The sequence below is a fragment of the Miniopterus schreibersii genome (assembly GCF_964146895.1).
Source record: "Miniopterus schreibersii genome assembly, chromosome: 11".
NCBI classification, from domain to species: domain Eukaryota; kingdom Metazoa; phylum Chordata; class Mammalia; order Chiroptera; family Miniopteridae; genus Miniopterus; species Miniopterus schreibersii.
Window position 1 is genome coordinate 9,755,659 of NC_138111.1, and position 13,440 is coordinate 9,769,098.

The 13,440-nt window shown below is 39.8% G+C and overlaps 1 protein-coding gene across 2 annotated transcripts in view; it reads right to left on the minus strand.

Moving 5' to 3' along the window:
* FKBP15 (FKBP prolyl isomerase family member 15) overlaps positions 1-13,440 on the minus strand; it is a 48,777-nt gene that overhangs the window by 8,388 nt on the left and 26,949 nt on the right. The window contains exons 12-22 of one of the 2 annotated variants that reach the window (XM_081150649.1): positions 12,893-13,000; positions 10,118-10,220; positions 9,575-9,684; positions 8,300-8,414; positions 6,798-6,907; positions 6,391-6,498; positions 5,875-5,969; positions 4,956-5,028; positions 3,824-3,995; positions 2,105-2,241; positions 6-161 (exon numbers count right to left, since the gene is read on the minus strand). In XM_081150649.1, the coding sequence (XP_081006775.1) occupies positions 6-161; positions 2,105-2,241; positions 3,824-3,995; positions 4,956-5,028; positions 5,875-5,969; positions 6,391-6,498; positions 6,798-6,907; positions 8,300-8,414; positions 9,575-9,684; positions 10,118-10,220; positions 12,893-13,000 (1,287 nt within the window). Of the gene's footprint in view, positions 1-5; positions 162-2,104; positions 2,242-3,823; positions 3,996-4,925; positions 5,029-5,874; positions 5,970-6,390; positions 6,499-6,797; positions 6,908-8,299; positions 8,415-9,574; positions 9,685-10,117; positions 10,221-12,892; positions 13,001-13,440 lie in introns of both variants that reach the window. The other variant, XM_081150648.1, reaches the window with a different exon arrangement.

Here is a 13,440-nt window from a genome sequence, read left to right on the forward strand (position 1 = left end):
ATTACCTGCTCTGTAGCTGCTTGGTCTGTGGACACCCGGGCCTTTTTCAAGAGCTGTCGAAGTCTGTTCAATTCCTCCTGGTATGACTTGCGAATTTCCTCTATTTCCTCCTCGGCCTGACAGCGCTCCTGAGCTGACTTCTTTTTCCTTTCTGAGAGGTTCTAAGGAACGAGAGAACCATCATCAGCTCTAGCTGGAATAGGGGATAAATGAAGATGGTGGTGGAAGTGACTGACCTTACTTGGTCCTTATTTCATGGCTGGAAACAATGAATTTTTTAGTTTAATTTTCCCTATATATTTAACATTCTTGGCTACTGGGTGAGAAAAATTGTGACAAGGAGGAAAACAGTAAGAGGTTTAACTATAATTCTATTAAGAGGTGGGAAACATTTCTACAGTGAAGCGGACACTTTCATGCCCTGCTGGCAGGAAAATAAATGGGTATACTCTCTTTAGATGGTAATTTGGCAGTCCTGTGAAAAGACTTCGAAATACGTGCACCCAGAAATTCCACAAATTAGAATTTAAAATAAATCATGTTCATAAAGACTGTATTACAAGGATCTACAACAATAAAAAACTGAAACCAGCCAAAAAATCAGAATGAATTGGTTTTATAAAACCTGATAAAATCATAGAAGAAACTAAAAATGGAGCATAAGATTTATCCCCTAAAAGGCACTAGGCTGAAAGGGCTTTATTGGAGAGTTTTACTGAAGCCTCAGCAACAGTTTGTTCTTTTTATATTTAAACCATTCCAGAAAATAGAAAAACACAGAAATGTTCTCATTTTGCTGAATGGGCTGAAATTACCCTGATATTAAAATTTTAACACACTGAAAGATACTATAAATAAAGTTTAAAAACAAAAAACTAGAAAAATATTTGTGGCATCTATGACTGGCAAAGATCAATACCCTTATTAGTGTTTCAAATAAAACTAATATTACAATACGAAAGAGGGCAAAGGAAAGAGGGCATGGAAGAAATACAATTAGGTATTAAATAAATGAAAGCTTTACTACTAAGTTACATATTAAAATAAGACAGCATTTATCACCTATCAGACTGTAAGATTAGAAAAACTGATACATGCAGATTTGGAAATTGGATGGAAAAATGGGTTTGCTCACATAGTGCATTCCACTTTATGATAACCTGGCAATATTTTTTTTTTAAATTTAGATGTGGCCCGGCCAGGCGTGGCTCAGCGGTTGAGTGTCGACCTACGATCCAGGCGATCAGGGTTTGACTCCCGGTCAGGGCACGTTCCCTGATTGTGGGCTCGATCCCCAGTCAGGGGTGTGCAGGAGGCAGCCAATCAATAACTCTCTCATCATTGATGTTTCTATCTCTCTCTCTCTCTCCCTTTCCTTTCTTCTCTCTGAAATCAATAAAGATATATTAAAATAAAATAAAGCCTGGCTGGGTGTGGCTCAGCAGTTGAGCATCGACCTAGGATCCAGGAGATCGGGGTTTGGTTCCCGGTCAGGGCACATGCCTGGGTTGTGGGCTAGGCAGCCGATCAATGACTCTCTCATCATTGATGTTTTTATCTCTCTCTCTAATCCAGCAATTCTAATTCAAACAATCCATTTTATGAGAATGCACAAATAAATTTGGAAAAATAATTATATAGTACAAGAATGTCCAAAGCAGCAATGCTTGAAATAGTGAAAAAATAGAAACATAAATATCTATCAATAGGTGAATGGTTAAGTATGTGACGGTGCAGCCTCACAGAAGACTACTATGCAGCAGCTAAACAAGACTGAGGAAGTTCTCAGTGTTATCAGAACAATGTCCACAATGTTGTGAAAAAGCATTAAACATGATCCCATTATCAGTGTAGCTATGTGAATGTATGTATGAGTATGTATGTATGTTTTATACACACAGAAAACAATCTAGAAGGGTAAACACACATTGTTTATAGTTGTTATCTCTAACACGAGATTAAATAGGGGGGGAAAATAAATTTTATTTTTATTTTATACTTTTTTGTCTTATTTGTAATCTTTAAAAGGAAATTAAAAATGTGTATTAAACAGCTAACCCTAGCCAATGGGGTTCAACAGAGAAACTTCAGTTGTAAAACTTACCTTTTCCAGAGACTCCTTCTCAGCTCGAAGGTCAGTCAGCTCTTCCTCCAGCGCTGTCACCTTGAGTTCCATTTGCCTCCGACTTTGCTTTTCACTTTTGAATTTGGACTGTGTTTGCTCAGAGGTTTCTTGGAGCTCTGGGATGTAACAGCAGAGAGACTTAGCTGCAGAACCAGAGCTCCAGTGGGCTATACAGCAGCCCAGAAGCTTCTTCAAAGCTGCATTCTGTGATCTCCCAGTCCAACCACATGGGTATCTTCCCCTTAATACTTTCAGTATCACCTCTCTGACCAGCAATAGATTCATCAAGCCATATACTGACTCCCCCACTAACCCGTATTTATCTCTGTATGTTTATTTCACGTTCCACACATACAAAATGGAAAAGTTCCAAGCAGTCAAAGACCACCTTAAAAACATATCACTCCCACAGTTCCACTTCAGTCACTGCCTCGGCACACTGGACAGATGTTTGGTATTGGTCCAGCCCTTTCCACTGCTTGGGTAAGATATTCTCAAGCTTCTCAGTAGCTGAGGCATTCTACCAAGGGTTTGCTTTCAAAATATCCCTTCTTAAATAAAGCTATTTAAAATATCTCTTAAAAATGTAATGTATCAACATTTACTTTGTTTGGAAAACTTTTGAGACACTATGGCACTCTTGAGGTAACCGTCACAGGGCACCACAAAAGCAGAAAAGGTATCTGTATGACATTCAAATCTAAGCCTCTCTCTCATGTGTACCCAGGTTATGCTCTAAAAGAAAAGGGATTTATCTTCAAGATATCACTGTACCCACTGACAGTGTTTTTTAGCTATCAGGCAGTGAACTCTGCTGCTGCTCCAGCTACACCCACTGGCCCCACCTGTGCTTCCACATTTGTTTCTATACGCTGAGCTGGTGAGTCAACATGTTGGACTTCCTAAACCTTCTATTCAAGTCACCATGGCTTGGGCACCACCTTTGTGCCAGGCACTGCATTAACACTAATTTGGAGGAAAGGACTTTACAAAGGGGAGAAAGACACCACCACCCTTGCCCTCCAGGGGCTTGCATTCCAGACAGGAAAACATACATATGAATACTGCTGATCAAAGACAACATGTGAGAATGGTCGTAATGTCTGAGAGAGAGAATTTTAAAGAAGATAAAATGTGGCAGAAAAAAATAAAGAAATCATCTGAGAAAGGCAGATTTTGGGGGGAAAAAAATGGAGACAAATATTGGTGATGGTGGGCACACCAAGTCCAGAGAACAGCATGGATCAAAAGTAACACAATAACTACAGATGTACAGAGCCAGGACGAACTGAGCAACATGATGGGAAATAGGCCAACTGGAGGGGCTGAGTGCCATTCTCCAGGAGAGGGGCAACCAGTACAGGAAGTACGACTTCCATGAACTTCTACTGTGTCACAAGTTAGAGGAACTCTACCTTCCAGGCCTGTGAGGCCAATTTTAAGTACCAAAGGTATTGAAGGCAACACGTGGTCGAACAAAGTGGAACTGCGGCCACTGATCAATTCTAAATGAATAGTTTTTTGTTGTCTTTCACGTCAAACCATCACGTATGTACATTTATACTGGCCCACCTTTATTTTTGGCTCAGTCTTCACAAACTTCATGAGAGTTATGCCAAATGTCTTGAGAGGAAGAAAATGGTTTAATACCTTAAGTTTAAATGGTCAAAGTCCTAGCCCTCTCTGCAAAGGACACACCTGAGAGCTCGGCCTGCAGTTTGGTGAGCTGGCCCCTGAGGAGGTCTGTCTCCTTCGCGCTTTCTGTCAGCTGCATCTGCAGCTCTGTCTCTTTCTTTTGGTGAGCAGACATTTTCAGCTGCAGGTGAGAGACCTGTGCAGTGGCTGCTGCTAACTCTTCCGTCACCTTGGCCTGAAGAGTAACAAAGTATAATGTCACTTTAAACACGGGTGTTCTTTGTCTATAAGTGATGACCCAACCTCACATAGTCTATGCTGACTGAACGGGTAGGAAGGGAACTAAGCTCACCTTTGAACTCATTAAACTAAAATCAAGACTTCAAAATGTACAAAGTGTCTGACTCAGGAATTCCCTTGCAGAAATTTGTCCTTAGGAATTATTTTGTAAGATTACAAAAATTTTGATACAAGGATGTTAGATATAGCATTGTATACAGTTGCAAAAGAATGAAAAAATTAAATGCTAAAAAATGGGCTTGAGTAAGCAAATTATGATACAACTCTCCTGTATGCAACTATTAAGAATGGTGTTGTCAAAGATTATTAGTGGGAAGCAGTCACAACCTATTGGTAAATGTTACCAATCTGATAACATGAGAAAAGGTATTCTTGCCATTTTCTAACTTTTCTACATTTTTTAAATAAAAAAGGGTATTTTAAAATTTAAACTAATTGTCTTCAATGGCAATTAACTTCTGAGTCTACAATTTCTCCCTGACGTCAAAAGCAGTACTTTAAAATGCTCTGGCAGACACAGATGAAGGAGCAAACTAAACAGTCTTAAATTTCACTAAAAACACTTGCTACATGGAATAATAGGAATTTTCTATTGATTCTGTCAACAGAGTAAATTTAGTTTATAATAAGCTGTGTAATTCTTACCTTAAATTACTAAGATCAGTGACTGTTTCTGAGTCACCTTACTGCAGAGCATATTAATGTAACATATCTGGGTAAGGAATATATTAAATCTACTGGAAGATTTCTAGTCTCTTCCCAATGATGGCAAAGACTCTGCTGAAGAGCAGATTGGCAAGTGCGCACACAGGACCACTCCTAGCGCCACACATCCTGACTGGGCTTTCCTCTCCCATGACTTTACCTTCTCTTGCTCAGCATGCAATACTCTTGCCTGTGTGTTTTCCGTGGCTGTCTGAAGGGAGTTGTTCCTCTTCTCCATCATCAAGTTACTCTGTTCAACATACCTATGAGATAATAGGGAAAAAGGAAACATTTATCAAGCACCAAATGTATTACAGCTGTAACCCAATGCATATTCAGTCCTCACAATATTGCTCTACACTGTCATGAAAAACAATCTGAAGGCATTTTCTTTCCCTCAGAGCTGCAGTAATCAAGTTTGGAGGCAGGAACCTGGGCTGGAGTGAACTGCTTTGAATTTGCATAATTAGGAGAGAAATTGGAAGGGTATGTGATGAGAGGAGGTGAGAAGGCAAGAGAGACTGAAGGAGGCTGCAAGGAGGAAGAAAAGAAAGCCACTCCCTGCCCTCTGCTGCATGAGAGACAAGAGACACTGAAGAAGAGAAATATGGGAGAATGATTTTTTAAAGTGAAATACTATATACTATGACGTGTGCTACTGACCATCCCCCCAAATCTTCAGAGGAATCTAGAAAAATGACAAAATACTTAGGTTTTATGTGGAAATCAGTGAAATTCTGTTTGATTAAATAGAGTCAGCCTACACAGAAGAGAGAAGAGTTGATACCAGTTTTCTAAGTATTAACACCACTTTTACAGATGCAGAAATTAGGGCCAGTAGGAATAAATACAATGCCCAAAGCCAGGTAACAAATGAAGAGCAGAGCTGGGATTCAAACAGAGGTCTGCCTTACATCACAGCCTACTGAGGTCTTTCTACTGAAATGCCTCTCAGAAAACACGCAGTAATTCACATGACTGGCAGGAAACAGAAACAGAAACAGAAGAAATACAGGTAAACTGCCCTAAACAAACATGTTTACTTAACTTGGGGATTTACAAATTAAACCCTTTTGCCATCCTAGCTAGTGCCCCGTACCTGTCATTACCTCTGATTTCGTTCAATTAGTTCACTAATCTTGTCATTCTGTTCTTCTATCCGACTGCTCTTTTCTAGGACCTCTTGCTTCAACCTTTCATTTTCCTAAATTCAAAATGTATGATGTGTAACTTAAGAGAAAAGTGCCAGATAAAACAGTGACATTGTTACAAATTTTGAGACAAAAAACTAGAATATATATCCATATAGATATAATACTTAAAACAGCATATCAAATTATACCTGGTGGATACAAATCACCATGCCCAATAGATTAAACATACAAATGGCTATAAAATGAAGCAAAATTTTGAAATAGGGTCAAAGAGAAATGTTTCCTCCTGACTATATAGTGATAAGTCATTTGGACCAAATTAAGCAATAATGGATTTTCCAGAATTTCTCAACTCAGTGCAACATTTACCACATGCTCTTTATTTCCAGAGTGGAGGTTTTAAAGGGTGGTACATCCTGGGAGGGAGCAGGGCCAAGACCTACAGGCTGAGTATTCTGCAGGTCACCTCACCTGAATAATTCGCTGGATGTTGCTCATGATCATCTTTGTTTCCATTGTAACCGACATGCTAGGAATAAGCAGGGAATTGCCAGCACTATGCTTCTCTAACTCTTCAACCTACAAAAGGGGTGCCAGACAGATCTGTGAGAAATTTTTAAATGAAGAAATATAATGTACCCAAGATAGAACCACTTTTTGAGGGGGCTAATGAGTTTCTGAGACAATCTCTAATGTAAGCTAGAGTTTTCTTCTGCTAACTGGATCCCAAAATAATAATTATCCTTCTAGGGAAATAACTACTAACTACTATGAATATAGGAAACCAAGGAAGAGTTTACCTACAGCCCTGGTTGCTCCCTATTTGTACCCCCTGCTTGTACCCACTTTCAACATAACCCCCAACCTGGCTCAGTCACCTTAGTCATGAGATGATCCATTTTATCAGCCACTTTGCTGACTGCCATTCGAATTTCAGTGTTATGCTGTCGGGCTTCAGTCATGAGAAATGAAGCCATGTCACCAGATCCTAAACAGAAATAAGTAAAAAAGAAACTTAGGAAACTGGAGCAGAGGACATTGTATGAGGAAAAGCCAACAGCTCTCTCAGCAGAGGAAAGAAAGAAATGAACATTTCCAAATACTGGGAAATGCTGTACGTGATTCACACTTCAGGGTAAGATACAGGGCAGACAGAAGCACAAGGGCTCCAAAGCTAACAATAACTAAGCTACACTCCCGCAAAATGCATCGGGGATACAGGTTGGTCCAAGGGAAAAGGATGCTCACTTTGGTCTGCCACAGCACTAGCAGCTCAGATTATTTCTCCATCCATCCAACTGCGTGCCAGGCATTGTACCAGGTACCAGGGATACAGAAATAATAAAACATGGTTCCTGCCCTTGGCAAGCTCACAGTCTGGTGGGAAGAGACTCACATGTAAACAGATCATTACAACATAGTGTTTTAAGTGCAAAAAATGGACCATGTACAAGGTACAAAAGGAGCACAGAGAAAGCAAGATTAACTCTTTGGTGACACGTATACACAATCATGTTTCTGGGAAGAGAGGAGGGAGGGAAGGCTATACAGAGATGACAGGTTTCATGGTTTCCCAGATGGAGAGGAATGGGGCTTCCAGATGAAGGCTGCGCCCAGGAAACCCATACGTTATGTTATAGGATATACTTGCTTCTTCCAACCACTATCCTAATGGCAAAGATGATTATTATGCAAAAGAAAGCTAAAGAACAAGAAGCTAGGACACCATCTCAGCTGTTAACATTTATTTTATTTTGTTTTGTTTTATACACAAGAAAACCACACTTGTACATGCATACAAGATATCTGAAAAGTTACCCAAGTAACTGTTAATAACAGTTTCCTGTGGGCAGGGGGTTTTAATGATGGAGGACAGTACTTTTCACTTTACACCCTTTTGTGTTTGACTTTTTAATAAAAACATATTATTTTCATAATTTAAAAATTTTAACAAATCAGCTTTCATTTGAGATACTGAACATCCACAAGAGTCATCATGCTTTCTCTCAATTTCCTCCAATATTTTACTATTTTCTATAAACTCTACAGAGCTACTCTGACAGAGGAATTAAAAAGGGCTGGAGGGAGAAATGCAAGAAATAAAACCCAGAAAGTGGGATGAGGGTTTTTGGAGGGATGATGGAAATGTTCTAAAATTGGATTGTGGTGATGGTTGCACAACTCTGTAAACTTACTAAAAAATCATTGAATTATACACTTAAAATGAGCGAATTGTATGGTATATAAATATCTCAAGAAAGCTAATTTTAAAAAGATAAGAAAAAAAGGGCAGAGATCTATTGGAGTAAACACGAAAAATGGATGGAAGGAAGGAGAGCACAGGAAGAGAAGATGAGAAACTAAGGGGATCACTCCCTACCTTGAAAATGGGGAGACTGAGAGAGCGGTGCTGGGTACAAGGGCCGAACAGGCTGCAGCTGGGAGGTGACCGTTGATGCCTGGGGATAACTGTAGGCTGGCATACCTGTATAGGGCTAAGAAAACGCCAAGTTACAGCACATTATAAAACATCCATGTTTCTCTTTTTTGCTTAATGTATCTTTGAGAGAATAAAGTGGACAAGCTAGAAGGGGACTTAAGCTTATTGAAGATAGAGATGGATGGGATCTGGGTTTGGTAATGAGTAACAACTGCAGCAGGAGCGTTAGCTTCATAACCAGGTGACTGAAGTCCCACGTAGAAAATGAGGGAAGGGTGTCAGGTCACTCCGCAGTCCTCTGGTGATATGATTTAATTAAATAAGAATTAATTCCCCAGCCATTGGGCCTATTCATGGTCTAAGAAATGTTAAAACTAAAACAACTCTGCTTAGTTTTAACTAAGGAGAGGGAGGTAAAAGGAGGGTGCTCACAGAGTTGCCAAACTAAATCCACCAGGTTCCAAAGGATGCCTCTCTCCTGCTAGGGCGTGTAGGAGGTGGCCTACTGTTGCACTCTCACATCGATGTTTCTCTCTCTCTCCCCTTTCCGCTCTCTCTAAAAATCAATTAACTATTCTTAAAAAAAATAAAAAATAAAATCACCACGGAAGTGAGGCCCTGTTATCATTGGGAATATAGTATGTCTTGCCCATCAAATGTATAGGGGCAGAAGGAAGCACCCACTATCCTGGCAATCAACCAGCAGAGACCGACAGGGTGCTGCCACTGCCTCCTGTAAAAAACTGAAAATAAAACCTACTCTAAGGGATCACTTTTGGAGGGTAACTGGACACTAGATTCCAGCTGTATTTTCTATGCAGCCTCCACCCTCAACCTACAACTACTGTGCTGAATACAGTGCAGAATCTTAGCCTATCAGCTGTTTGAAAGAACACAGAAGACATGAATTGTATTATGCCCCTCAGCTAGGCACAAGTAAAAAGTAAAGGAAACAAACATGGATTGTGCCTCAATTGTGTGCTAGGTTTTGGACCAGGTGCTTTGTTTGTTTTTGCATTTAATCTTTATTACAACCCATAAGGCATGTAATCCCTTGACTGGTTTAGGGATGAAAAAGTGGTGGTTCAGGAAGAGGAAAAACTACAATCTCCGATTGTAGGGAGCTGCTGCTGTACGAATCATGCAGGAAGAAAAGACACTGACTAGAACCATAATAAATTATAGCATGTAAGTGATATGGTTTTAAAATGTTACCTGAAAGGACTGGGAATTTCCAGATACAGCTGAGGAGTGGGAATCAAGAGATGAAACTTGCATTAAGGCAGCAGAGGGTGCTTGGAATCCAGAAACAGACAGCTGAGGTGCTACGATAAAGCAAGAAGTTTTCACCATTACCTAGAGTATCACCTTACATACTGTCAGGCTTTAGACTTGACCACTTTTCCCACCTAATCTCCTAAAACCAATTCTACTGCAGTCTCAGCAATAGGCTAGTGGAACAAAAGTGGGCATTCTCAGGTGCATTTGACTCACACAGACAATCCTATCAGCTAACAGGAAGTACAGAATTGCACAGAGGGAGGTATCTCATTAGCTGAGTGCAGATTTCCAAAACTGACAATGTGAAACAGCAAGCAGACCAAATACATCACCAGGTCGGAAGATGCCCTGCCTAGGGATGAAGTGACAAGTTTCACACTCTAGTCTAAAATGATGCAGCCTAACAATTTAAGGAATAGTGATGATAGCTTTGGTGCTGACCCGATTCAAGGCCACAGAGCTGCAGAGCTTCCTTACCATGTGCGGTCACCAGTGGCGGCACTGGCTGGGCTGGCTGAGGAGAGGGCTGGATGGGTGGAGTCGGCACAGGTTGCCCAGCTCCTCGCAAAGCATTCACTTCCTGAAACAGGCACCAGCATTTTAGTTATTATGATGAGTCCTTAACTGAAGACTAAGGCTGGCTGTCCACCCTAAACCTACTTACAACAGGGTTTCTAGGCAAAGAGGAGGAAGGAAGAGCATGAAGGCAAGGGTTCAGGGTGTGGGTTGTGGGGAGAAAGTTTTCTATTATGTAATAGAATAAGATCCCTTCTCCCTGTAAATCATATCAAATAATTAAATATAACTTCCTTGAACATTCTAAGTTGTTAAGTTTTATTATGTGAAGCAGCTAAAGTGACTGCTCTCCAGAGTGTATCATTTACCAAAACAGCAGTGACCTTAAGATTGACCTAGTCTGTTCCCACAGAAGAGGGGTCTCTTGCAAGGAAACCCAGGGAATAATTCAGTCCCTTGTTTTCTGCCAAATAATCTCCACAGACCTCAAAGTACTCAAGGAGAACAGCTCATACAGAAGGATTCACTGTACCTCGTTACCATAATGTTTTGGGGATAATAGAGTTTTAGAGCGTTTCCTCCATTCTTTCTTTTCATAAAAATCAAAGCAATGTTGTTCCCTGCTATAGCTCTAAACAAAGTCATCTTACAAACATCTTCCTTATTTATAGAGAGGAAAGACCTGAGGCAAACATACAGAGACTACAACCTGCTATGCCACAGTTCAAGGGCTGAAATCTCTGACATTCTTTTACTTTGACACTTTCTCTCATTCCTGACACTCTCAGAAATGTATTATGCATTTCTGGAAAAGCATCTCACTTTTACATCACTACGACTCTAAATTAACCTAATGTCTAACAACGGAGCGAACGGAATGATAAATCAATATAATAGAGCACTGGGTTGCCATTAAAGATAATAATGCTTTATTTACTTACTTTATTTATATTATTGAGATTAACATAAATGTTCATAATGTAACATTAAATTAAAAAGTCAGGTTACACAGCACCCTGACTGGTACACTCAGTGGTCAGAGTGTCAGTCCATGCAATGAAGGGTCGCGGGTTCGATTCCTGGTCCCGCTTGGGGTACGTGCAAGAGGCAACCAATGGATGTGTGTCTCTTGCATCACTGTCTCTCTCCCCCTCTCCTTCCCCTCCACTCTCTCTAAAACTCAATGGAAAAAATACCCTTGGGTGAGGATGAGCAAAACAAAACAAAATCAGGTTGCATAGCAATATATATTAAAAAAAACGCCCTTTTAATTAAATGTTTCTTCTTTCTTTGTAAGTTAAATTATTCTACAAAGAATAAATAGCACTGAAAGTTTCAATAAGAATATGACCTCATCCCAACTCCACTTCCAGAGACCAGGTAAAGGTCAGTCTCGTCACCACGGCCACGGAAACCTCCTCCTCCTGTAAATGCTAAATCTACTTAAGAGCTTTTCTGCCCAGCCGGGTATGGCTCAGCAGTTGAGCATCAACCTAGGATCCAGGCGATAGGGATTCGATTCCCGGTCAGGGCACATGCCTGGGTTGCAGGCTTGATCCCCAGTTCAGGGCATACAGGAGGGAGCCGATCAATGACTCTTTCATCATTGATGTTTCTATCTCTCTCTCTCCCTCTCCCTCTCCTTTCCTCTCTCTGAAATCAATAAAAATATATATATACATATACATATACATATATATATATATATATATATATATATTTTTTTTTTTTAAAAGAGCTTTTCCAAAAAGGACAAAACAAAATTGTGAAAAGCAATTTGGAAAAATTTTTTTAGGAGTATGACCTTTGCTATGATTTACATCAAAATGAAAGAATAAGAAAAATTGATCTCTATTAAGCATTTCAATTGAAAAAAGGCGGTTTCATTCAACAAGGAACTAACCAACCAGGAAAGAATTAAGTTATTTTATATCACACAGCAATTTTCAGATGGATTAAAACTTTAGATCTAAATATAAAATAATAAATATTTCTTAAAAATACATGTGATGTTTATGCCTAAAAGTGGGAAAGTTTTCTAAGCATAAAAGAAAAAACTGATCTGGGTGCAATAAAATTCTTGACCTTCAAAAAAACTGCACCACATGCAATGCCAAAAGACACAAGTGTGATCTTTAGTTATAGGTAACATCAGTGGGGAGACCACCATTTCCTTAGAGGACCTAAATATTCCATCAGCAAATGTAAGCTGAGCACTCTTTACGAGCTGGACATCACACTGCCTGAAGGGTGATTTTTATTGACATAGAATCTCTAGTGGAAGGCTAAATTACCAACTTAAAACGGCCCCGTGCTTGTGACAGGTGTATGAAAGTGCTTCTGCTTTTTCTTTCTTTCCTTTTTAATTGATTTGAGAAACATTGATGTGAGAGAAAAACATCAATCGGTTGCCTCTTGCATGTGCCCCGAGTGGGGAACAAACCTGCAACCTGGGTATGTGCCCTCACCAGAAATCAAACCCACAACCTTTTGGGGTACAGGATGACACCCCAACCCACTAAGCCATTTGGCCAGGGCAAAACTGCTTCCATTTCTTAGAGGAAGTGCTAATCACAGTATAAACACATGCTACCAATACCAACCTGTATCATTTTGAATATAAACTCTCTAAATAATGATTCTGGGTTAGAGGCAGAAAAAGCAATAATTTCAACCAAAGGAAGAGAAGATAGCAACTTCTGCACTAGTCATGCTACTACAGCCAGGGGAACATACTTCAGTTTCTGAATCATTGGAATCCAGCTGTGGTGGAAGGATGGGTAGCATGGGCTGGCCCATTTTAGCCATCCGAGAGATCAACTTGGCCTTGACTGTATCAGGATTCTAAAAAGACAGGAAAGCCATAAAAATCACTGTAATCAAGATTCATTACCTTCAGTCAACTCTACATCTTTGGCTCTTATATCATATCCAACAAGTCCCCCTGCCATAGAAATTTGAAACCATTTCTTCCAGAAAATGATAACATTTTCTGACCTAGAAATATACATGGGTCATACATAATAACAACAGTAAAAATAATTCCCTACATGTTTGGATTGGACAAAGTGGTTTCATATGTATTACTTCATTTCAATCAAGTCTCCCCACCATACATAATTATTCTCATTTTACAGATGAAAAACTAAAGTACAGATTTAAGGAGGGAGGCATTTAGATGATAGTACCCTCTCAAAAGCCTGGGAGAAATTCAGTAAATAGATATTCAGAAGAGATTTGGGGAGGGAAGGAAACAGGAGCTCTTCGTTCTGAATCCAGGTTCA